This window comes from Penicillium oxalicum, chromosome V (genome assembly GCF_001723175.1).
Source record: "Penicillium oxalicum strain HP7-1 chromosome V, whole genome shotgun sequence".
Lineage (NCBI taxonomy): Eukaryota > Fungi > Ascomycota > Eurotiomycetes > Eurotiales > Aspergillaceae > Penicillium > Penicillium oxalicum.
Genome location: NC_064654.1, coordinates 189219 through 214995, shown reverse-complemented (window position 1 = coordinate 214995; position 25777 = coordinate 189219). Strand labels below are relative to the sequence as shown.

Here is a 25777-nt window from a genome sequence, read left to right as displayed (position 1 = left end):
TGACTCTCGTCTCGACATTGATTCAGGGTTCGAGATTTACACGTAGGCGGGGTGTTTTTCGCTGTCTGATGCCTGCTGCCTGGTATATCTCTGAAAGTAAAAGCAAATCATAGAACAGAAGATGAGAGATCATTCTTTCTTTTCCCTAGAAATAATGAAGTACGTACGTAGATTAGCACCTGGAGAGCAGTCAGTGTGTTACTATGTGCAGACGCCGGCTGCATTTGGAGTCATGGACAGTTGATATCCCCAGCGTGAGAGTCCGACAAGACACAATACCCGTAAGCATGTTCAGACACATGCAGTAGCCATCTAGCAATATTCCACTCCGAGTGAGTAAGACTTGGTCGTGATTGACGAGTTCCTGCATATCGTCCGAGACCGAATCCCCGACTTTCTGTCTGACCGCACATCCCCCGCTTGACCCAAAGTAATCTGGTCCAGAGTTCGGAACTGCCGTTTTGGGCAGTTCCCCTGCGCGCGCCTGCAAAGGTCTTGGCTGCGGTGGAGCTCTTCGTGATGGTACCCAAGTGGATGTTGGACGGTGGTCAATTCCTCCAGGAAACTCCGCATCGTTGCGCATCAAGAAGGTTGGTGCGGGTGGTTCGATTTTGGCGGGAGTCGTACTACTCGACCGGCCGGAGCTGGCTCACCTCGGGTCATGTACCAAGGAGGAACTGATGTTGAGTGAACTCTGTACCGATTCGCTTCTCGGAGGATGTACATAGTACTCGTACTATTCACATCGTATGGCACAAAATACAGACTACAGGGTTGCCCGGTTGAGAGGAGCCGCCGCTGTCAAATTCAGATTCTCTCCCCCCTCTCCCCTTGCAGCTGCAGCAGCTGCATTTCAGCACGTTTGTGCTTACCCAAAGACGTCTCTGCTGGTACATATGGCCCTCGGTCGGCATCATCGTTCAAAGCAATGGCTCGGCAACACACTGCCCAATGCGCAGCACGCAATCAGGAGGGTCATGCATAGCAAGACCGAGGAGTCCAGCTAGAGGTACATCTAATGACATCCATCCGCCAAGACGAGCGGTCTTGGGCCAACTCCGAGTGATATATTGTAGTCGTCGGCATTTTCTCGTGTCCTTGGTTTGTTTTCTTTTTCGTTCGTGGAGGAGAGAGGACAAAGGAAGGTTTCGGGTGGCTGTCAAACCGATCGGGAAAGTGGTCACGGCACATGTGGAAGCGAGCTCCTTCATGGAAAGGGTTGCCAATCGGGGACGCCACGATCGGCTTCCACCAAAACGCCTGTTTCCGTTACTCCAGAATGACTCGTGGTTTGTCCGTTGGGCTTTGGGGCGCCTTACGTAGCTACGATAGCGTCTGGTGTATGGATCTAGACAAAGGCCCATCTGCAACGAGGAGGCTGTGAACATGCGAGCCCTCCTCTCTCTCTCTCTCTCTCTCTCCGATAGTCTGTGTTCTCGAATTGTTGAGCTTGAAAACGGCGCCCCCCCCCCCCCGAGTCACCGGCTCTATGTGCCATTATGCTGCGCTAGAGTAGGAAAGCCCTAGGACTGAATTGAGTATTCACAAACTTCAGGCACGACGGACCACGCGAGCGTCAACAATCCTGTTGTTCTAGTTGGCGTCTCCGATGTCCCTCGGTTCCATCTCCATCAAGCGGAATAAGATCCGATCATGTTCCAGGCCAGTCTTTCCCCCCCAGGGCTCCCTTGAACAGTACGCCGAGGTACTCCTCACGTGAAGAAACTCCCATTGCTTCCAACATCTACTCCTCTTCCATCTGAGCAGCGGATGGAGATAGTGTTACAGTTGCTGTTGGCTCAACTGGGTCCCAGGCATGGCGATAATACAGGAAGTATGTAGTACTCTTTGTGCTAAGTCCTGTTGCAGCACTCGGCACTCCAGAGGTCATCCTATTCAGTACCTGCTACTTGAACGAGGGACGACTGTCGTAGTAGACTCGTAGTGGACAGCAGGGATACCTGGATCATACACTAGTCCACAGTAACCTTGAGAGTCCCGGCCTTGTACCTCTTTGACTCTGACACCAATCGGAAGGCTCCTTTGCTTACGGATCCCCGGTCGGCCTCCACCGGAACCGGACAAATTACGTCGGATGGGCGATCGAGAGATCGGCAGAAATAACTTCCCAACTTTCTCTTACCACCCCGAGTCGCGCATCAGGAAGGAGAGTTGCATGATCAGACGCTAACTCCATTTGGGGAAGCCGACTATGACGCGGGCCGTTGAGACTTTGGCATCGCGCGGGCTGGACGGCGCTGAGACCGCAGAGGAGTTCCAGTCGTGTTGCTGGTGACTCGCAAAGTGGTGACACTCGCCACGACTATCCTAGTAGAAGCATAGCTCTACACTATACTATTTCGACAATGCATGGTTAGAGACAGTGTCTGACGGGAGATGAAAAAGCTACTCAGCTTATAATGCGACAATGCGATCATGCCCAGGGAGACATCATGACAGCATAGTGGATTCTTGAGCGAAAAAAATCCACCGTCTTGCTGAACGCAGACATGGCCTGTTGATCGATCGAAGGGCACTGGGCTTTCTCCACGCCTCCCACTCTTGCCCAAGGCAACGGCAGGTACAGTATCTCTACCGGACAAGAAGACCCAAAAGACATCTCGATGCATAGTGCACTGCACACTGTACCTGCCTATCGCGGAGTCTCAAGGGAGACCTTTTTGGAATACTCTGTGCCACTCGAGGACTCGCGCAAGCCCCAACCCCGCCGCCAAAAACGTGGAAAGGTGAGAGGTGAATCGTGGAGCACGGTAGGAGCAGTAGTCCCCTAGAGCCTACTACCGACCAATCCACAATCTTTGTTGCGCACCCCTGGAGCCAAAGCACCGGATGCGATGACGGTGGAGTTTGGGGGAAAAGCCAAAAAGTTGGAGCGTGGAGGTGGCCCCGGGGAAAAGACAGCCACGAAAATCCGGTAGAAAAAGCAGCGGCAACTGAGCAAAGACCGTCCAAGAGAGAACGGAATATTTCTAGAGTGGACCCCTTTCCTGCTGGAGGCGCATTTGGCGTTTACCAATTGACGATGCGATTCCCACATCCGAGTCAAGAGACGCTGGCTCTCGCGGCTCGGCACGGCTGAGAGGAGACAATCCTCGTTCGTCATGAGTCCGAACATCGTATCCTCTACCCATGAACGTCAAGGTGGTCCGAGTGCCTAAATGGAACTGCCCAAACAAGAAATGAAAGGATTAAACACAAAAAGGAAAAAAAAGAGAGAGAAAGCCCAGGGTGGTCTTTCCCAAACCAGGTTATGACCCCATCTGCACGTCCAAGGCGATCCCCAGATTTAAATGCAGCGGCCTCCCCGCGCGACAGAAATCCTGCTGATTGTTTAATTCTCTCGCGTGACACAATCCTGTGCATCCAGTGTACCTATTGTTGGCCCTACGCTGTGAAGAATTCATCCTTTCCCAAAGAAACTAATCAGAAAGACAGCTTGGGCCGCTTGAATGCGTATGGTGGTGTTCATTCACACCTGAAGTGTATAGTCTTGCGGGTGGAAAGTCATTTGCGCTCCAAATCGCGATTCAACCACACAAGTTCGATCAGTCTCCGTCTACCTTTCCCATCGGCATGGCCAAGCCAAGATATCTGGGCCTCAATGGCACCAAACTTCAAATTGCCATCGGTCTTTTGGCCGGTATGGATTTCCTACTATTCGGTTACGACCAAGGCGTGACGGGAGGTCTTCTCACGTTGGACTCGTTCCGGAAATACTTCCCCACCATTGATACGACGGCGGACGGCTTGCGCGGCCTGACGGCGGCTCAGCAGAGTGCTCAATCGACTCGTCAGGGTATCACGGTGGCATCCTACAACTTGGGTTGTTTCGCGGGTTCCATTCCGACCATTTGGATCGGAAACATGCTCGGTCGCCGCAAGGCCATCTTTCTCGGTTCCTTTATTATGGTGATCGGCGCGATTCTGCAATGCACCTCGTTCGGACTGGCGCAATTCATCGTCGGTCGATTGGTCACTGGGTTTGGCAATGGAATCAACACGTCCACTGTCCCCACCTGGCAATCCGAGTGCTGCAAGTCTCATCGCCGTGGTCAGATGGTCATGATCGAAGGTGCTATGATCACCTTTGGTATCATGATCAGTTACTGGGTGGATTTCGGATTCTTGTTCTTGGATCCCAACGAAGTAGCCTGGCGGTTCCCACTGGCCTTCCAGATCTTCTTTGCTTTGATTATCCTCGGCTTCGTGATGTTCCTGCCCGAATCGCCTCGCTGGCTCATTCTCAAGGGCCGTGAAGACGAGGCCCGCCAGGTCCTCGCATGCTTATCGGGCAACGAGGCCGACGACACCTACCTCGATACTGAATTCACGGCGATCAAGGCGACCGTGTTGGAGATGGCCAAGGGCTCATTCCGCGACATGTTTACCGTGGGCAGAGACCGTCACTTCCATCGAACCATGCTCGCCTATGTCAACCAGTGCTTCCAGCAGATCTCCGGCATCAACTTGATCACCTATTACATCCCAACCTTGCTCGAGGGCCAGGTTGGACTCAGCCCTACCTTGTCCCGCCTGATCGCCGCGTGTAACGGAACGGAATATTTCCTTGCCTCGTGGGTGGCTGTGTTCACGGTCGAGAAGTTCGGTCGTCGCACTCTGATGATCTTTGGTGCCGCTGGCATGTCGTTATCTATGGTGGTCCTGGCTATCACCGACAGCATCTCCTCTGCACATCCCAAGACGGATCTAGGAACTCGTGCGGGTATCGCGCAGGCCGTCTTCCTCTTCGTCTTCAATACCTTCTTCGCGATTGGTTGGCTGGGCATGACCTGGCTCTATCCGGCCGAAATTGTTCCGTTGAAGATTCGTGCTCCAGCCAACGCTCTGTCCACTTCGTCCAACTGGATCTTCAACTTTATGGTCGTGATGATCACCCCCGTCGCCTTTAACAATATCGGATACCAGACCTATATCATCTTTGCGGTCATGTGAGTTTCCCCCCCCCCCCCCCCCCCCCCCCCCCCCACATTCCACTGAAGCACCTCTCCGCTGTCGCTCTTCCCTCTCTTCTGGTCCACCTCACTAACATTCACGTTCTACTTGCTAGTAACGCTGCCATCGTTCCCTCTGTCTACTTCTTCTTCCCCGAGACCACCAGGAGATCCTTGGAGGAAATGGATCGTATCTTCTGGAAGACAACCAACGTTTTCGACTGTGTCAAGATCGCCCGCAACGAGCCACACATGTATGGTCGCAAGGGCGAACTTTTGCGCACCTTGTCTGATGTGGAAGATGAGGCCATCCGCCGTGCCAGCGCACAAGTCGGCGCATCCCGAAAATCGACCAAGGAGCACCATGAGCATCTTGAGAACGGCTCTGGTTCGAGTTCGAGCGGTGTTCTGGACACCACTGAGAAATGAGCTCATTCATCGCATTTTTGGTGTCATTTTCCAAAACATACACGACTTGACGACTGAATACCCCGCAATAACGATGCCACTTTCTCATCAGAGGAGGCTTTGGATGGTATTGGTGATTTGACCATGTTTGGATTCAAGGCTTGACTTCTGAGCAGTCAATCGTGTGCCGCTCATTTCTGGCCACTGAGTACATATTTTCCTGCTCTGTTTCTATAGTCTCACGGTCACGGCGTTTTGATTTGTCGATAGCTTACACAATACCCAATCTAGAAGATTTACTGGTTTTACACTCGACTCATGAGATTTTCATTCTATTCCTGATCCCGATGGAGTAAGGCCAACAATTTAGCTTCCTTTTTCTAATGATAGCCCATCCATAATTTCTCCCAATTGCTACACTTCTGCAATTAAAGTGCACTGTTTATCTGAGATCAGGGGTTTGAATTGTATTGTGTAGCTGTGCAAGAGATTCGATACTAGATATTCCGTTTCAAATCTTGAAGCCTCGCTGTTCACTCCCCCGTGGCTGGTCTTTTGATAAATGTATGGTTTCAGCTCGGTTCTCGTTTGTCTGTACACTGATTAAGTTTTACATGATTACGACCTGAACTCCTGTCAAGCTTCAGTTGGCAGCGCTGACACGTGCTTAAGGTTGGTCCTGCAAGTGGAATGATCTACACGTTCAAGCTGAGGTTGCCTTGGTATTATTGGAGGAAGATAAACCTACGAACAAGACCAGTAAGTGATATGAGCCAATATGAAATAAAATGTGCTCAAAAGTCTGTACTATGTGACTTGAATGAATACTGAAAATCGAACATGGGTTTTTTCTATACCAAAACAAGAAGGAATATAGATCTATTAGGTCACATTGATCAAGGGGTGTATATGCAATCCCTTCTAATCGTCCCGTCGCCAATGTGGTTCTCTTTTCTGTGTTTCACATCCAACCTCAGGATGACTGAAATTGTCCCCGATTTCATCTAGACAACTTCTTGATGAGCAGTTTCTGGCTGCTCTTTGGCCACTTGGCTCTTATGTCTCTCCACTTCATCACCGAATTGATCATGCACCGCGGCGGTCTTCCACGGTCTCACGTTGGAATCAAACAAGAGGTCAATCTCTTCTAGAGATCGGCCCACGGTCTCGGGATACATGAAGAAGACGTGGAATGTCATCACGAAACAGAAGACTCCGAAAATGATGTATGTTTTCCACTGGATATTGTGAAATGCAGGGGCAACGAAGTAGGCCAGAGCAAAGTTGAAAATCCAATTTGCTGACGCTGAGAGACCGACACCCTTGGCGCGGTACTTGAGGGGGAAGACTTCGGATGCGTAAATCCAGCCGGTGGGTGCCTGTCAGTTGGACATTGGGTTAGTGGCGGGGGGTTTTTTTTATCCCAAGGCGGATCATCAGACAGACGGTCAGGAGATGGGGGAAGAACAAGGGGAATGGGAGGGAGTTCTTACCCAAGTGAAGCCGTAGATGCCGGTGAAAATGTAGGAAAAGGCGATAACTGCCATACCAGATGCACCTTTGATGGACCAGGTCAGGTTATAGTTGCCGTTGACATTGGATACGGGCTTTCCCTTGGTGGCCATGATGCCGGCAATGATAAAATGAATCATCATACAAATCACAGAACCGGAAAGCAAGAGTTTGCGACGACCAACACGGTCAATATATGGAAGCATGATCCCGGTCGTGACGAGGAAAATGACATATTGAATTGCCGATGACCATAGAGTGGTGTTTCCACTCTGATTGAGAATATATTGTAAGCCAGCGTCCACTTTTTGAGGAAATTTCCGCAGAAAACGTAAGCGAAAGGAGAAACTCACCAAGCCAGCCATCTCGAAGATGTACACCACATAGTACATGGCCACATTACCACCAAGCAACTGCTGCCACATCTGCACGCTCATTCCGCACATGGTACGCTTCCAGATTCGAGGGCCAAACAGCGACAGGAAGGAGACGTCCTTGGACTGGTGGGCAATGCGGGCGGCCTCTTGAACTTCCTCAAACTCAACTTGCACCACGGGGTCATTGCGGTCGCCTTTGCCATGGATCAAAGCGAGCACGTCCAGAGCCTCTTCCCATCGTTCCTTGGCAGCCAGCCAACGAGGCGACTCGGGAAAGAAAAACAGAGCAATGAACAGAATCAGACCGGGTACGGCTTGAATGCCCCAGCAGATTCGGAAGGCAGCAGGACCGGAGACTCCCACCGCACAGCCATATGCGATCAGGTACATGATCAGGATACCCCATTCAATTGCCCACTGCTGTATACCGACGACACGACCGCGAATACGGGCGGGTGCCAGCTCAGAAAGGTACACGCATGTTTGCGAGGAGGTCACACCAACCGCGAGCCCGCTGACCACGCGACCGGCGACAAGATGGGTGACATTCTGGGCACTGCATTGGACCATCGCTCCGACGATCCAGACTAAGGATGCAATCATCAAGGCACCTCGGCGACCGAGGATATCGGAGAGCCATCCTGCTGCAATTGACCCGGCAAAGGACCCGGCGGACATGGACGCGGTGATCTGAACGTTGACCCGGCATTAGTTTCAATCGGTTGATCAAGACAATGTTCGAAAGTGAGAGCCTGAAATGAGATAGTATCACTTACACCTCCTTGGAGGTTGGAATCCGGATGGTTGAAGTAGTCATTATATGTGTCGACGCCAATCCAGGCGCTCATCGAACTATTCAAACACAGCGAGATGATATCAGCATCCACTTGTTTCTCCCCAGCCGTAGCAATCTCGGCCAACGAAGAACACCTCCAAGAAACGAACCCAGCACATACCTCACATCAAAACCAAACAAGGCACCACCGATGGTGCCAAACGCGGCAAGGACTACATCCCATTCACTCTCAGTCTTTGTCTTTCATTCAATGTCTTCCCCTAGAGAAGCCAGAGGAAACTCACCGTAGATATTCGCGATCCGATACATGATGGCGAGACGGATCCCTTGACAAGCCAGATCAGTCTTCCTGACTTTCTATCCAACCTGCACAGTCTCGGATAGGCTTTTTATATGAATAAACATGTCCACTACCATGGTCATGCTTGCGCCCATTTCTCGGGTGGCTTGCATTCGAGTCCAGCCTAAGCGAAGATGGGGACTAGCGCCGATACAAAGCCGCATGTTGCAGCAGTCAACCCTCAACAGGGGTCTTTGTCTATCCATGGAAGGGATCGACCGCAACGATGCGGAGAAATAACTTGAAATGGGCTCTGGGGCCCCCAGATTGAACGAATGCGTGCTGGGTCGCTGCGTCATTGCTGCAACGTCCATGGAGACGGTTGTTGCGACCAGGCCAGTCGGGTGTTAAGGGACGGATGGACGGTTGTCGGGTAAAAGCGAGGCGTCCCTCTTTAACCGAAATCTCCATGTTGATCTCCCCGCCAATCTCCACGGGTGAGAAGAGTCGCTGTGAAGGGTGTTTCAAGGACGATGACTTCCCTCGAAGAATAGACCATGCTTGCGCAGCAGGAGATTAAACATCCAAGAGTGTCTTCTCTAAGATATTCTTGGTGGTCCAAAGCCACATTCGAGTATTGAGGCTCGCACATTGTCAACCGGACACGCGCAGAGTCATCTTGTCATCTTGTGTGTGGGACGTACTTTTTTGAAAGCCGGTCTGCATCGCAGGTTTGATACGCGGCTCGTGCGGGCATCGGCATGCCGACGTCATGCCACCCGGCTAAAACCATCCAATTTTGCCGAAAGGAAAAGCAAGCCGCGCACACGCATCGTGGCCGAATAAGTTCCTCAAAAGTAGGGGCGATCGTTGCCAGAACGGAGGTAATTCATGCTGTGACAATGGCCCGGCAGGGCTTGCCGATCGCTTAAATTCAGCTTTGAGGTGCCGAGCATCCTCAGGAAATGAAGAGCATTAGGAGGATCTGTCGACGAGAAAAGGCCTTTGTTCAACATATGAGATCTATTCTAGTCTCTCTAGGATTCTATCTCCCTTCGGCTTACCGCCCAATCCAGATACATACGTAAAACACAAGGACAAGTGTCCTAGCACATGACAGAAAAGTCGAGAATGTACATCAGAAGCATGCAAAAGGGAAAAAAAAGAATATCGCTATAAACGGAAAATCAATCAAAGCTTGCTCTTGGGGGGAGTGTTCTTGAGCAGAGCCTCGTTCCAGGGGTAGGGATCGAAGACCAGGTCGTTGACAGGGTTCTCTTGGCTGGCGCGGCGGAACAAATCGGGGTAGACGTCGCCGTCGAAGCGACCCAGACTGCTGTCCAGTTGCCAGTCGGGAATGGCCCAGGCGTCAACAAGGCGGACGGCATGTGGGCGGATCTCGTCGAGCAGCTTCATCACGGCAGTTGTGCGAGTGAGACCAATCTGGCGGACGGTCACGGCGCCAGAAGAGAAGAACTCAGCAGCCTCACGCTCGAGAGTGTGGAGAGAGTAAAGGCGGAAGAGCTGGTGCATCAATGTCTTAGTCTCAAGGTCCAAGGATTGAGAGAGCTCCGGAGAAGACACAGCCTCGTAGAAGTTCTTCACCACGAGGTACTGAGAGTGGGCGGTCGACAGGCGCCAGAAGTCAACCAACAGGCTGTTCCAGGAGCGCTTCTCAGAGTCACGGTGCTTCAGGGCCTCAAAGGTGAGGTGGGCCGTGCGCCAGGCAAAGGCAGCCACGATGTCGTTGTCCTCCTCCAGAATGTCAAAGGAGGCTCCCTTCTCACGGCGATCCAAGTAGTTGCGGAGGATACGAGAAGTATCGTTGTCAGCAGCCTTGCCCGAAAGGACAGCACGAGCCGACTTCAACAGGTAGCGAGCCACCTGTTGGGTGAGCATGTAGTTGTCACCTTCCCAGGTCAAAGTGGGGAGATAGTCCGAGTAGAAGGGTCCAATGCCGCTGTAGCTGCTGTAACCGTGGCCACCGCAAGTGCGACGACAGATTTCAAGACCTTCACCAGCAGTGGTACTCGCCAAAGCCTTGAGACCGCAGGAAGTGGCGTGCAGATCTGCCAGCAGATCGGCACCAGCGCGGAGCTCCTCGGGTCCGGGGCCGCGAGTTTCCTGGTTGGGAGTGGAAGCGGCCTGCATGCGCTTCTGGTTCTCCTGGTACAGACGCATCATGCCACGGCCGGTGAAGTGAAGGGCGTACATGGAGGCCAACAGAGGCAACAGGCGGACCTGCACCATCTTGTAGTTGAGAACCTGTGTCTCACCCGCGTTGGGATCCGCATCGCGATCCTGGAACTGCCGGCGAACGGCGCAGTACCGAGTGGCAATGGTCACACCGCGGGCCAAAACACCACCGGACTGAAGGACAATGTTGGAGCGAACCCATGTCATGGTACCGTAGACCAAAGTGGGCATCGAGGGGCGTACGTATTTATTCGTCGCCTTATCGACACTGGAGAAGCGGGCGAGCATGTTGACATGGGGAATCTTGTAGTTGTTGAAAAGAAGGAAACCATTATCCATGGTGCTAGAGTGAAGGTTGCACATATTAGCGCGCCAAAGTTTCCCAAGGAGCAACACCACCCAGGGCATGATGACCGAAAACTCACTTGTATCCGAACTTGGGACCGATATCGCCAACGTAAACATTTTCCATGGGCTGGTGGGTCTCCAGATCACGAACCTGGACCACGAAGGGGTGAGGACCATAGTTCTTGCCTGCAATATAAAGCTGAGCCATCACCACGGCGTGGTTGGCTGTGCGACCCAGAGAACCAATCCACCATTTGGAGGCAGTCAATGTGGGGGAGTTGATGATGAAAGTCTTGTCCTCGGGATTCCAGGTGGCGGTCGTTTCGAGGCCGCGAACGTTCGAACCGTGTCCCAACTCGGTCTGAGCATAACATCCGATGATCTGGTATTTCTCAGCACGCTCAAGGAAGAGCTTGTGCTGCTCGGGGGTTCCTTGCTCACGGAGAGTGACCTACGAGGAGAGAAAGAGGACTGTCAGCTTCTCATTCAAGTCGTGTGCACATCGCCGTCCTGCGACATCTTTGGTATACAGAGGAGACACATACCAAGAACATGCTAGCGTGCAGACCGTAAGGAGTGGGCTCTCCAATCAACTCGTTCGCAGCATGCAGCTCCTCCATGTTCCACTTGTGCTGCTCGGCCAACTGCTGCAGGCGCTTCGCCTTGGCGAGCGAGCGCTGGAGGCGATCAACACGACCCAAAGAATGGTTTTGCGACTTGTCGAACACCTTCTCGGACGAGAGCATCTTGACTAACTTGTCCTGAAGCTGCAAGTGCTCCTTGGTGTGTAGCAGCTCGGAGAGTTTGTGGACGTCCACATTGGACTGAGCGCGCTCCTGAGCCAGCAGCTCGGAGCCCTGCGGGCCACCCGGCTTGAGGGCCTTGACCCAGTCTGGAGGTGGAGAGGGCATTGTGTATGTGTGAGTGGTAGAGAGGACTAAGGGAAGAAGACACAAGTCAAAAGGAGAGAGATGGATGAATGCGGGAGGAAAAAACGGGGACTCAGATCGTGGGGATGAAGGATATAAGCATGGAAACGTCCAGCCGCACTCTCCGGGGCCCCAGGCCGAGGGCCAGCTGAACGAGCGACCGGCCGAAAGAGGAAGTTACCGAGGCTCGTCCAGATCGGGTCATGGACGCCATTGACCGAAGAACACCGAGACGAGGAAAGCAGCCGGACAGTCAATTCTACTATATTTTACAAGTACCTCTCGTAGGCCTGACGTGGAGCTGTTATAGTTTGAGCCCCCGTGATTCATTTCCATCGGAGATTTGATTTTTACTTTTTTCAGTTGTGTCGCTCTCGCTTCAGTGACTCGGGAGTGGCGATGCTCATATTCAGGGTGTATTTTTGGTCCGAAGTAGACCACTCCAAATCAGTCTCATTACCCCGTACGCGTAGATGTAATGATTACCGTAAGCATTATCAACTATGAAAGAACCCAGCCAACAAGCTCATCTTCGTGGTTCTGACTCCAGCCCGGATCGAAGAATTGTACATAACGACAAGGAAGATCGCCCACCTAGGCTGTATCAGGCTATCAACCGCTCAGTGAGCCTAGGCCCAGAACTAGGTATGGTACTGTATGATTGGATCAAAACGAGGGTCCGAATTTGACTTACATCATACCATCTTCGATTCACCAGCTGGCCGCGACTTTTAATCCCAATTTGTCCAATCAGATAATCAAGCGCTCCTTAGTCACCTCAACATCGGGACTAGGATTGTGCAGTAACGCTAGAGTCCATGCACCAGATCTCAGATCCATCTCAGATCGCCGGCAGTCAAGTGACGCTGGATTATTTTTTGCTCGTGCCATTGCTACTTAACCCACGTGTGATTTTGCCTGGTCGGGATGTCATCGTTGAGCACGAATACCTACTTGACTGGAGTGGATTCACTGGATTCCATCTTCAAAAACTTGAAAGATACCATCACGAGCCGGGCATGTGGGCCGTCGTGCGCGTAATTATATATGTCTACCTGGTATCTACCTAGGCTCCAATTGAAGTCTGTATTGATTACATGTCTTGAACGGTGTGCGGTAGCGGGCTGTCAGAGCCCTGGGCTAGAGCCTGATTTTCAAAGTCGCTTGAGGCCAGGGCATGAGTCGGCCAGATTCATAATTAGAGGCAGAGTGATAATGTACACAGTCCACCGAGTTGCAGCACACCCGTTCAAGATCATACTTAGAGAGGGATTCGAGACTTACCACCTACGGGCTAGACTATCTACAGCGGCATTGAAGTGCCATCAATCAAGTGAATGAATTCTTGAAGTTCTCTGCGTAAGAACTTTCAAGAGAAAGGGGAGGCTAGAGCAAATTGATGGCGATCAAAACGCCGACCCTGCCCTCGACTATACATAATGAACGCTCCACAGGGCAATCTCCCGTCGCAGCTTGAAATCGTCTACCTATGACTTTATCATATCTTGAAGCCTCGATTGTCCACTTTCACGGTCCACTCAGATAAACTCTTCAGTTCCTTCAAGCGTTGGCTCCGTTGCCGGACGCACCGGGCTCTCGGACTAAATTTATCATTCGGTGGTGAATTAGCTACCTATGGGGACGGGATGATTACACTTTATTTCTTGCCTGATGAAGGGGGAAAACGTAGAATAGTTGAATGAGTACCCGAGACACGAGTCAAAGGAACTAAGGGTTCAATGCATGGAATTGAGCAGCATTGTTGCTTTCTTGCTCGGACGCATAAGAGCTAGGAAGGAGGCCGAAGCTGAGCAGAAAGGCAGGTGCGCACTACATGGCGATGTAATTGACCATCACATACTAAGATTCGAATTGACCCATCTCTCGGTCTAGGTGATCTCACTTGCACTGGGTAGTATCATCATGTTGCTTGCTGTCCTGGATGCAGCACCAGGAGATTCAAGTGCTGCCAGACTGTCGAACTGCGTGAAAGCTTTGGATAGGTGGATGGAGTAAGTAGCCGATCTGTAGTAGTCCTACATACTAGCAGGAAGTCCGTGGATGGCTAACGGAAGTATCGTACAATTTAGTATTTTGTCACTGACAAGCTCGAATCAGATAAGCGCACCCTGCACCTAATGACTACTCGACTGTACGGTGACGCACATGAGCGAAAGAATCAAACCCGATGCCGAGATGGTCCTCCATTCCCGTAAGCCGCGACCGGCGCTTGTTCACATGCGCGTTTTGTAAACCAGGTAGTCACATGTCAAATCCCTTCCCGCTACTTTGGGCCCACTTTGGCATTTGAGCCATACAGTTGTAGTCACGAGCTCTGCGATTTCAGATCGGAATGCACAAAGACACCGAACAAACGATAACATGCGACCTAGGGATCCATCCCCGTTGTGTAAATTCAGCAGTCGTAACCCCATATTTAAACCCCATCCAGCGAAACGACCCCGGCCTACTCAGTTCTTTGCTGCTTGGATACCCGCGGCAACGCCAGCCATGCCAGTAGGATGGCAGCCGACAAGGCGATTATGAATGGCTGCAGTACTTGTACACCCTTGGCCTGGGCCAGCGCACCGACGGCAAAAGGCAGAACTGCGGCGCCAGAGCTACCAAAGGCTGCACAGAACCCGATGGAGCTGACGTGGAGATGGCGAGGCAGAAGCTTCGTGACCATGACCACTGCACCGGGGAATAGAGGTCCCAGAAAAAATCCCTGAAGCGAGACCGCTACGGCGGAAGCATAGAATTGCGGAACAAGCCAAAGTACAAGTCCACAAGCGATAGAGAGCACAATGTAAGCCTGCTCTTGGGGTCAGCAAGAACCAGCAACTTCAGCAAAATCTTGTCCTGCCCAGGTGTACGTACCGCGATGGCCAGCTTCTCCCCGACTCGGGCGGTCACAAAACCCAAGATGACTCTCCCTACCGTGATGCCCAGCCAGAAGCCGGTTGCCGTCATACCACTCGCAAACGCACTGCCGTTTCGAACACGAATCATAAAGGTTACAATCCAGCCGCCGAGCGCTACCTCGCATCCAACATAACACAGCAAGAAGAGAGAGCACAGCCAGGTGACGCGGGCAGAGGGTCTCTTGAAGAGCGCAGTACGAAGTCCACCCTTTTGATTTTCCTCGATGGAATTGGAAGTCTCGGCGCGAAAGACTGCACCGGTTGCTCTCCAGAAGCAAATGCCACATGTGAGTAATTCGATGAACGCACAGCCGACCTAGTGACCATCAGTATGAGGCACGCATTAGGGACAAAGAGCAGCGACTGAGAAGGAGGAGAAGGACTATACCATCACATAAAAAAACGTGAACCACGGCATGCCGGCCCGTGCTATCATTGATGTCGCAATCAAGGGAGCCAACACGGCACCCAAGCCGTACACACCGTGCAGGAGACCCAGCAACTCGTTAGCATTGGCCATGTTGCCGATCCACGCGTTCCAAGCAGCATCTGCGAGGCCATTGCCAAAGCCGGCGAAGATAAATGAGATAACGAGAACAGGATACGGCGGATGCAAGCAGTTGATCACGTAGGCAACAAGATGACAACTAGGTCCGATGAACGCGACTCCACGTTGACCCAAGGAGTGGTGAATGCGGTGGTTGAGGATCGCAGCGAGGGTGTATCCGACCAACGGCGAGAGGAAAACTAGGGAAACGACCGTATACGTCAAGCCGTAGTATGTCTCAAGCTGTCCATGACGGTGTCAGAATATAGCTCGGAGCTAAAGCCATCATTAACCATGACCACATTGGCGAGCTCTTACGTATGGAATCAAGGCCTTGAATGCTGTTAGTGAGGGTCGCAACAAATGAGGCGTAGTTCACGCCTACGAGTCACTTACACCATAAGCTGCATCGTTACTTCCCATCACCAGAAAACTAAAGAAAGTCGCGAAGGTTCGATACGCATTGATGCGAGGATTGTTCCACCTCTCCATGACAGAAAATGCCCCAGTCGGCTCAGTGGAGGCCACGTCGTCTGCTTGACTGTCTTTCGGGGACATGGTGTCTAGCGTGATATGATGCGAGGTATCGGTTGAACGCTCGTGGATGACACATGTTGACGTGGTTGCCATGATGGACGTGATGTGATCATTTATCCCAAGGGAGGTTCACTGAGTATGCAGTGTCAAGTGGTCAGGTTGAAAGATTGAAGCAATCAATCTCGATCTGACCTTGGACTGGAGGCGTCGACTTTATGAACGTTGCGACAGACAGCCAGAGAAGCAGCAAGAACGGGCAATCAACCAAATACAAATGTCCCGGCCACGAACCAGGGACTCGTCAGCGAGGATGAAAAAGGCCAACATTGGCTGCTGGATGTCTAGATCCATCTCCACCCCACTCTGCTGTCATGGCTAAGAGCAATCCGGATAGCCCTCAGCACCTCACGTGCGAGTTGGCGAGAGGCGAGAAGAGCAGCGGGGCGCTTGGCAGCGGAGGCCAGTGCGCCTTGCCGAAAGCGGCCAGTGCGGCTAAACCTCGGGCCTTTCTGAAGGAGGTAATGAGGTTGAGGTACTCACCATAGCGGTCGAGCAGAGAGCAAGTGGCTTGGAAGATTACTTGGATGAAACTCTCTGGATGATGATTGACTCATCAAGACCGTATAAAAATCTGGAGGTCATGCGTCTACCTTTTGACTGCATGATGGACACGTTGCCTGGCTGAAGCTCGCATTATTGGATATTGCGACCGGTTAGGGCGGACCTTTTTTGCATCTCGTTTCCATTTCAGACTCGGAAAGCTCTCCCCGTTGCACTCTGAATGAGCGGGTGAATAATCAAAGCTGACATGACTCGGACCGAAACTCGAATCTGTCTCGTTCACTCGGAAAGTCACGAGACGTGGCAGCATCTCCTGGCCGCATCTTCTTTCTGCAGCCACCGGTCCCTTTTTGCGACGGTGACCCAAGCCCATCGTTCCGATACATCAATTATCTGACACCATAATGACAAACATGCAAATTGAAGAAGGCCCTAAGAGATTGGTACTGGACCTTGAGCCTCCATCCTGAGGAATGATTTGATGGACTTGAATTTGTCCACCAATCACAACTTCGATCGCCAGATTTTCTCGTGCTCTCCCCGCAGTTCAAAAGGCACCCCTCGCGCATCGATCTTTGCGGTTCGTCATGCAATGCACTCGGTAGTGAGCTGACATGACATACACCAACCCTGTCATTCCGGGCTTCAACCCGGATCCTTCAATTGTCCGAGTCAATGAGGACTATTTCTTGGTCACTTCGAGCTTTGAATACTTTCCGGGTGCGCCAATATATCACAGCCGTGACTTGATTCAGTGGAAGCTCGTCGGTCATGCATTGACGAGGCTGAGTCAACTTCAAATTCACACACCGGAGCCGGGCGGCGGTGTCTGGGCCACGACAATTCGCTACCATGACGGGGAGTTTTATATCCTGGCGGCTAGCTTTCAGCGGTATCGCCCGCAGGAAGATGATCGAGTATGGCCACGGGGATTCTATGTCAAGACGAAGGATATCTGGGATGATGGCTCTTGGTCTGATCCGGTATATTTTGATCAAGTCGGGTTCGATCAGGATGTATGTTCTCCCTCCTCCGAGGGTGGGCGAGCCAAAGTAGATGGGGCCTCGCGGCATTGCAGCCCGCCTTGGGGCTCTTTTTCGGTGAAACAGGCGAACTAAATTTCTCATCACCTCAGCTTTTCTGGGACGATGATGGAACAGTCTATCTATCGTCCACATATCGAAAGCTTCTGCCTACTCCGGGGGTCAAACTCAAAGACTTTGCCATCCACATCAGCACGGTTGACCTCGCGACAGGTCGCTCAACATCGGCGCCCAGATTGATCCGCGAGTCCACTTCTGGTGTTGCTGAAGGGTCACACATCTTCAAACGCGGTCGGTATTATTATCTCTTTACAGCTGAAGGCGGGACCGAGGGGGGCCATTGCGAGTGGGTTAGTCGAAGTGAGGCTGGACCTTTCGGACCGTGGACGCTGGGGCCGAAGAATCCTCTCTGGCGCAATGGGACAGACGATGAAGTTCAGAACACCGGTCATTTAGATCTCGTTGAAGATGTAAGTGGGAACTGGTGGGCGGTGCTGCTGGCTGTTCGGCCAGTACGAAAGGAGAATGGATGGGAGGATTCCGTTTTTGGTAAGCTTTCATTTCCTACATCTTTTTGAAACGTGCAAACTTGATACGAGTGGTATTGACACATCTTCAAAAAGGGAGAGAGACGTTTCTGGTCCCGGTTGAATGGGAGAATGATTGGCCCATTGTCAATCGAGGGAACAAGATTACCCTGCAATCCGAGGGACCGGGACTATACGCACATGAGAGTCCGGTCGTGTGGAGAGATGATTTCACGAGTCAGACATTGAGTATTGGGTGGTATAGAAAGAGTATGTATTGAGTTCCATGAGAAGTTGTTCAATTCAAGTGCACACTAACCGCAGGCTCCCAACAGATACACCATTGTCTGTTGATTATTCCCTGAGTGAGCGTCTACACCACCTTCGATTGCATGGGGGACCCTACACCTTATGCGTACCAGCCAGCCCCACCATGTTTCTCCGAAAGCAAACACATCAGGTTTGTACCTGGGAGACGAGGGTCTCATTTCACCCGAGCTCTGAGCACACCGAAGCCGGAACTGTTTTGTGGTGGAATTACTTCACGCACAGTACCATCGGCATTCGAAAACGAGGTCCGCATCGAATTATTCGATTTCAGCCATCAGAGGGCGAATCGATTGAGATGGTACTAGATTCAGCCAATGACATAATTCTTTTGATTGAATGTGGTAAAGAGTACCGCTTTGGATATCGGGATGCTGCCAATGCGGAAATCATCTGGGTTGGGGCTGTATCCAACAACGCTGCCACCAGGGCGCCGCCGGTAGGAGCACCATTTACAGGTGTGTTGGTCTTTCTTTCCCGCTCCTGCTCTTGTTTGAGATGATGGTTGCCAATTGAGGCCCTGCTGACGTGGAACCATCTACGTATCAGGAATGATGCTTGGGCTGTACGCTTTTGGTGATCGGCAACCATGTCAGGCCCCAGCCGACTTTGCTTATGCGCAATTCGCATGAGTTCATTTTTTTCGAATCAGTGTGGCAGAAGGTATCAAGTGTGATACCTCCCTTTCCGGGCCTGTCAAAAGCCTGAAATGTATTAATTGATCATAAACGACTGGATGCTATGAACCGTTTTCTTGGCGGCGAGAGCAAGAAGTACATTGATACAATTTCGAGAGTTTCCCTTGGCCAACACACAGACCTGGAATTTTATGATTGATTTTGCAACCCGAAGCCTCCTAGATTCGGTGATTTTTTGATCAGAGAACTCCAGCATTTATCAGTATGCTTATATAGGCCCCTGATATGTTCCTTGACAAGTTGTGCCGCCAAGGCTCGGAAGGTGGATCTTAACTCCGGTCGCAATCCACTTGGACCCACTCACGTCAGTCAAACCCGCCGCTTCGTCTCTCGTCAGAAGTTCCCCCCGCCCCCGACTTGTTTTCGACCTTGTCGCCATCACTTCTTGACGCAGATGGCCCAGATCGGTACAGGAACGCCCGGCGGTATCTCCACCGAGGTCTCAGAAACGTTATCGATGCCACAGATGACGGAGATAACTGCCCAAGCGACCATTTCCGCACCAGAGGCTTACGAAATGTCTCGAGAGCAGTGGGTGGGCCTCACAGATCGCGCAGAGCGACGACGAATACAAAATCGAATCAATCAGCGGGCTCGCCGTGAGTTTTAGACTTGTTCTGCTGCAAGCCCTGCTTGGGCTCAGTTCTGGGCCAGGAGTCAAGTGAGCAAAAGAGACCGAAAACTAACAACTCACCTCTAATCAGGTATGCGACAGCGCATGCACCTGCGCGATACCAAAGACAATCCCCCCAAAATTGCTGTCTCTACGACCTCGTCTTCACATTCATCCCAAACCTCGTCCTCTCGGTCGCCTTCTGCTTCTTCATTCTCACCCACTACTCTCGTACATGTACCCCGCGCAACGAGTAATTCATCACCACAGACCTCCCCCACTCCGGTTGAGCTGGCCTCAACAAGAACACAGCGGCCTGGCTGCCCTCCTACCAGTCTCACGAGGTCCCTCATCCATCAATTCGCCGAAGCTGCTGTCCGAAGCTACATGCTTGGCTCACCAACATCGGATCATTTGCTCACTCTCACCAAAATGAATGTCTTTCGTGCATTTGGACGAAACATCCGGATTATCGGCTGGGATTTAGATTCTCTGCATGACGAAGACGCTATATCTCCATTTAGCCTTTCTCCGGCTCTGCTGAATCAGAAAGAATACACACCTACGTTTTCATTTGACTCCACCGATACTGTCGACACCGAGTACAGCAATCTCCCCGTATCTCTTCGACCGACCCATTTACAAAGATCCACCCCTCACCACCCTTGGTTGGACTTTTTCCCACTGCCCAAAATGCGGGATAATCTCATTCAAGCGGGTGATGACTGGGATGATCACGCACTCTGTCATGATATCATGGGCTTTTGGGATAGCGAGTCCTTGTCCACGCCGGGCTTGATAGTCTGGGGCGATCCGTGGGATATCCGAAATTGGGAGCTCACGGAGGCCTTTCTGAAGAAGTGGCAGTGGATTGTGCGGGGATGTCCGGAGATTATGGAGGCGACAAACTCGTGGCGCAGCAAACGTGGGGAGAAGTTGATTCTTCGATATATTTGAATCCGACGCATATAAGTCGTGATCTTGGCCCGATACAAGATCGTTTAATGTTGGTATTGAGCCTGCTCTGATCTCGGCACAAATTTCCTGGTCATATTCTACTTTTGAACAGAACAGTTTCCTCTATTATCAGGGATACTGGATGAGAATGCACTGGAAACGTGTTTGTACTGTACACCTGGAATTTACCTCTGTGGGTACCTACCTACCTTGTAGATATCATCTAAAAGATATCCGTTCCACGTCCGATCAACACTTAAAGTGTTAATTCAGGCAAATCATCCTCCTCCTATCTTTAACACTTGGAAAGTGGTGGAGAAGAGAAGTATGCAAAAAGAAAGGAATAAAATCTTCATTCATCGTTCATCGCATGGGTATCATAAGTCAGAGAAAGGGGCCAAAAAAAAAAACAAAGGAAACCCCAGATTCGAAACCGCACATCGAAAATTCCCGCATATTCGAACAGTCGCGTCAAACATCTTTTTCTTCCCGTATGCAATCCTGTGGGACTTCAAGAGGCGCCGAAAAAGTGAGGGAAACGGAAAGAGAGCCGGAAGAGGATATCTCCCTCCTAAATCCCCTCACGATCCACCAGCGGAGACACAATGCCCCAGATCACCAATCAGTTGGGCAAGACTCTGCACAAGAGGCAGTGTTCGCTCGGACGGATCTGGTCGTAGTACTCGTTGAACCATCTGCATCGTACCGGCGATATCGGTCAACGCAATCGGTCCACCCGGTCCTTCGATCGCCGGGATTCCACACCCGAGTGTAATGAATTTGGTCACGTCACTCGTTTCTTCTGCGTCTAGAAGCACGGTGGGACCGACCTGGCCAGCAACGGAGGATTCAGGGCTCCCCGTCAGCCGAGCGTTGTTGGCTCGCGAGACTACTGCGTAAGACCACAGGGCTAGTCCGGCGTAGTATACGCTCGTGGCCATAAATCCGGTTAAAAGCCCAGGTGCCATGTGCCGCGCAGCTCGCAGAGTCTGACCCGCGTGCCAGACAGCTCGACGGGAATCAGGACTGGCGATCCACTCCAGCGCAGAATGGTAGACACGGCGGGCTTCGTGCTTATCTTCCTTGCCCGCGAAGAGCTGCAGTTCTTCGAGTGACATATGAAGAAGCATCGACACCACCTCACAGATCAGGGAAATTGCGGGTCGACTTTGTATCTTCAACTCGGAACACACCATGCGGAAATGCTGCAGCGCCTGATCAAGCTCTTGCTGGCGGGAATTGGTCACGAGAGCATGCCAGTGCTTGGAATTATTCGTGGCTATGAACTTCACGCGATGATATTCATTGATCAGGGCAGAGAGTCCATGAAGCAGAGCCAATGCGGAGAGAGGGGCGTCGATGCGATCTTGAAATTGCGTCAACCGAGACATGTCTCGGAGAAGATCGGCGAGCGAGGGAATGCGCTCAGGCGTCATGGCGCGGAAGAGGTCCCTCCATTCGGTGGCCGTTTTGGCCTCCCAGAGGGCTCGAACTGCCGGCAGGGGTAATTCTAAATCGGCAAAGGAGATCAATGGGTTAATGTTGAGAGTGAGCGAACTTTGAGCGTCATGGAGGAAAAGATGATGAACGAGCCTTTCACAACATGGTAAGCAAATTGAGAATCACTCGTCAAATCTCAGTCAATCTTGGCTTACCGCTTGAAAGATTCCTGCTCGATCCAAGTCCGCCACTTCCGCTCCAGTTCCGCACCCGTGTCTTCCTCGCAAGGAAAGATGTTTGGGTAGAGGGAACGACGGAATCGGAGCGCACGCCGTAACATGGTCACAAGTGGTTGCAGAAAGCTCTCGGCAATCTCGGTCTTGCGCCGATTCCCGCTCCACATCCCAATATCCAGATTCAATGCGTAGATCTGTGAGGCTCGAAGGTCACGAGTAGTGCTGTTATCGTTCTCGAACTGAACAAGCACGTGGTTAGATCAGGTTTCCCAGATTGGTCGGGGGGAACCCTGACGGAGAAGAATCGAATTGAAACACATACTTTGACAGACAAGTAAAACCGAACGATTTCCATCAACGCATATCCAAGTTTACGCAGAGTGGGGACTGGCGAGCGAACGGCCGCCGCCGCCGCCACTGCAGCCAAAATACTCGCGTGTTCGCTATTGGGATGAAATGTCGGGGTGTGAATGAAAGAGGCCACGCTGTGGGTCTGATACTCAAAGTATTGCTGGATAAGGCCATCGAGCAGCTCGGTGCTGGGGAACGATTTCATGATGCGACTGAGATTGGCTTCTCGGCTCGTCTCCAAAACCAGGCCGAATATCAAATCGCGACTGGATGTGGACAGTCGATCACATAGAACTTGTCGGTTGAAGGTGGCATTTGCTTCCGGGCTGTCAATATTCTGTGGTACTGAAAGATTTTCGTGATCATTGAACGCGTGGTCGTCATGCGCCGGTTTCCATTGTGACAGTGATGACCGATGATAAGCTTCCGCGCCAATACCGATTCCACTATCAGCATCAAATCGCTCTTGTGTGTCTGGCTCGGGGACTCCGGGGAGAAAGCTGCGTGAATTGTACATGTCGATCAACCCGAAATCTCCATCCGTCAGATTAAAATCCAAGGCAGGAATTTCCATGGCCCCATAATGTGTAAAATCGGGCATGAAGTTGGAAGGATCAAATGGGTCGTTGTATCGACTGAGGGAGGTAATGAGAGAGTCGGGAATAAAATTAGGGAAAAAAGTGCCGTCGACGCTGAAGATGCCGCTCTCCTGATCAGTTGGAGATACTAGCGAGAAGGAGAAAGGGATCGAATCAAAGTCAGCCGAGTTTTCTTTCTGATGGGGAGCAGTCGAGCTGATGGAAAACCGAGGCCGACAGATCTTACCTCCATATTCAATCGGGATTTGCTCATTCGCTCGGTGCATTTGGGGCGAAAAGACGGGCGGTTCTGAGATGGAACCGTGAGGGGTCATATGTACCGTGCTACCCCTTCGGCGCGGAGGGTTCTCATCCATGGGAGTCGGCATAGGGGAAAACGGCACTGGTGCAGTCATGTCCATGGAGTGAGGGGCAGGCACTGGGTGGTGAACGCCGGGCGTTGCATTTATCGCGCCGACTGTGCTCGTGATGGCCACTGCGCTTTGCGGGAGAGGTTCGGGCGAGACACCTGGATTGATCTCCTGCCAGTCGCAATGCAATTGCCGCTCTCGGCATCTTCGACAGGGCTTGTCTTCGTCGCATTTCAATTTTGAGGAAGCGCATGCCTTGCATGCCTGAGAAACACGACTCTGCTTGGATACGGATGAGCTTCTTTTGCGCTTTCGGTCGCGGTCATGGGCATGACCCGTGGCGTGTCGCTTTAATAGATCACTAATTTCGAGGGGATGGCAAGTGAGCATTTTGACAGAGGAGCGAAAGTGGTTCGAGGGCTCGAGAACAAGCCTCGACGACAGAGGAGAGGACGGAGGACTGACGGTCGCGCGAAGCCCTTGTCACAGACATCACAGACATAAGGTTTCTCTCTCGTGTGCGATCGAACATGGCGAATGAGGTGGTCGGCTCTATTGTAATGTCGCTTACAGAACCCACACTGGAAGTAGCCTCCATCTTTGGATTTTCCGGGAGAGTGGACTGAGGTGGAAGGGTCCAAAGTTGAAGGTGAGCGATCGGACATGGTTATCGAGGAGCATTTGTCGGTTTGCGAGTCTTTGATTGAGAGAGAGGGAAGGGGAAAAAGAAAATTGCCACCAGGCGTGTCCGAGGCGCCTCGCAAGTCGCTATAGACAGTTACAGGCAAACGGAGTCGGCAGGCTTGCGGAAGAGAGGGATCGCCGTTGCGAGGTGCGAGTTTGGAGTATGGACACGGGAGTGAGGGTGGACGGCGATGGCGATGGCGACGAGCAGGGGAGTCAGATGAGGGGGGAGAGGAGAAGGAAGGCTCCAAAAATCCGGGGTAGAGCAGAAATGCGGAACGGAAGGGAGACCACAGTCCGGAAAACTGGACAGACACGAGACACGGGATGCAGCTACATACGTTTCTACGGTAATCTCACGGTAGTCTCACGGTCCAACATGGGCAACCCCACGAGATGCTTCCACGTTCTCGGGGACTATGAACGTGGAGCTTGGAGTAAAAGGAGACTCGATCCGTCCCTTTTGGGCGTCGGCCAGACTCCGGAGTAGTTCAGTGGTTGCCCCCCACCATAGGTGAAACTTGTGCTCGGATTGGTCTGAAAGCTCGGAGTTCGAACGTCCAGTTAGGCGATGCCGCCATGGTTTCCGACGGTAGACGTACATTGATTCCATGTGTGGTCGCTCGTATCGTTTCGGCGTTCGATCTTGAATACGTGTTGAAGAAAATCCAATCCAGCTGAGCGACTCATTTCATCGTGGATAAGGTCCATACCGCAGAGAGGTAGGACCCGGATCAGACCGTGGAAAACTGCATTGATTTTTGCAGGGGTGCGGACCTGAACATGGGAGGAAATTCGGATTCACCAGAGGGCGATTGAAGAAGTTGTGCCGTAGTACTACAGTACTGAGCGCAATGTCCTCAGTACACGACTCCCTTCCGATCCTGGTATTCGACCATCGGCATGAGTCAGACCTGACGAGACCGAATCGGCAAGTCTAAAGTACCGAGTCTGCCGACCGTAGCGTACGACAGGTCGCCTATCGGGCCACCGCACATCCCTGGCTGTACCATACTAGATATAACAAGCCACCGTCTCCACGGGGGATGGAGCTTATGAGAAAAGGTACAGTGTTGGGTACATGCTGTCAGAGAAGGCAGGTGTTGCCCGATCACAAATAAAGGCAACGCTGAGCTTGCAGTCTATCGTACCGGCCTTGTTCAATTTCGAGGTTTGGTTCAAGATGGGTCCACTGGACATGACCCCAGATCCAGACACCTGCAATCACGGCCTTTGACATCCACGATCAGCACGGGGTCTGGTCAAACTTGATGAATTCTTCGGTGACGAGGACCTGATGGCTAGGACTTGCATTCGTGACTGCCCCGGAGGATTTGCTTCTGTTTTCCCGGGATGATCATCACCCAGTGCTTCATTCGATTTCCGTGTACTATGTAGATCAGCGGGCGCAGCCATCGATTTGACATGTTGAGGAAAGACTGTCCTTGGCCTAGACCCGTTACGGGCTCAGTCAGCTTGTCCCCGAGTCGCTCGGATCCCTCCGGGTACATGCATCCTGACTCAGTCCATATCTGGACTCGCAGAGTGTTCAGAGATCCACTTT

The 25777-nt window shown here is 51.9% G+C and overlaps 7 protein-coding genes across 7 annotated transcripts; 3 read left to right on the top strand and 4 right to left on the bottom strand.

The window, feature by feature from the left end:
* Window positions 1–3594: 3594 nt before the first annotated feature.
* On the top strand, window positions 3595–5402 carry POX_e06201 (uncharacterized protein; the record flags this gene model as incomplete). Its single annotated transcript, XM_050115025.1, has 2 exons — window positions 3595–4970; window positions 5090–5402. 2 exons carry the CDS (start codon window positions 3595–3597, stop codon window positions 5400–5402), a joined length of 1689 nt encoding a protein of 562 aa, XP_049967485.1.
* A 983-nt stretch (window positions 5403–6385) lies between these two features.
* On the bottom strand, window positions 6386–8375 carry POX_e06200 (High-affinity glucose transporter; the record flags this gene model as incomplete). Its single annotated transcript, XM_050115024.1, has 6 exons — window positions 6386–6760; window positions 6875–7165; window positions 7247–7960; window positions 8047–8122; window positions 8227–8278; window positions 8351–8375. The coding sequence occupies 6 exons, from the start codon at window positions 8373–8375 to the stop codon at window positions 6386–6388; spliced, it is 1533 nt and encodes a 510-aa protein (XP_049967484.1).
* A 1162-nt stretch (window positions 8376–9537) lies between these two features.
* POX_e06199 (uncharacterized protein) lies at window positions 9538–11801 on the bottom strand (the record flags this gene model as incomplete). Its single annotated transcript, XM_050115023.1, has 3 exons — window positions 9538–10885; window positions 10968–11341; window positions 11436–11801. 3 exons carry the CDS (start codon window positions 11799–11801, stop codon window positions 9538–9540), a joined length of 2088 nt encoding a protein of 695 aa, XP_049967483.1.
* Window positions 11802–14286: 2485 nt separating this feature from the next.
* On the bottom strand, window positions 14287–15920 carry POX_e06198 (uncharacterized protein; the record flags this gene model as incomplete). The annotated part of the gene is made up of 5 exons (XM_050115022.1): window positions 14287–14634; window positions 14700–15059; window positions 15132–15533; window positions 15609–15623; window positions 15687–15920. 5 exons carry the CDS (start codon window positions 15918–15920, stop codon window positions 14287–14289), a joined length of 1359 nt encoding a protein of 452 aa, XP_049967482.1.
* A 1082-nt stretch (window positions 15921–17002) lies between these two features.
* POX_e06197 (uncharacterized protein) lies at window positions 17003–18917 on the top strand (the record flags this gene model as incomplete). The annotated part of the gene is made up of 5 exons (XM_050115021.1): window positions 17003–17404; window positions 17524–17980; window positions 18055–18228; window positions 18294–18743; window positions 18835–18917. The coding sequence occupies 5 exons, from the start codon at window positions 17003–17005 to the stop codon at window positions 18915–18917; spliced, it is 1566 nt and encodes a 521-aa protein (XP_049967481.1).
* A 460-nt stretch (window positions 18918–19377) lies between these two features.
* On the top strand, window positions 19378–20553 carry POX_e06196 (uncharacterized protein; the record flags this gene model as incomplete). Its single annotated transcript, XM_050115020.1, has 2 exons — window positions 19378–19582; window positions 19688–20553. 2 exons carry the CDS (start codon window positions 19378–19380, stop codon window positions 20551–20553), a joined length of 1071 nt encoding a protein of 356 aa, XP_049967480.1.
* Window positions 20554–21134: 581 nt separating this feature from the next.
* POX_e06195 (uncharacterized protein) lies at window positions 21135–24194 on the bottom strand (the record flags this gene model as incomplete). The annotated part of the gene is made up of 4 exons (XM_050115019.1): window positions 21135–22146; window positions 22209–22468; window positions 22552–24008; window positions 24101–24194. The coding sequence occupies 4 exons, from the start codon at window positions 24192–24194 to the stop codon at window positions 21135–21137; spliced, it is 2823 nt and encodes a 940-aa protein (XP_049967479.1).
* Window positions 24195–25777: the final 1583 nt, after the last annotated feature.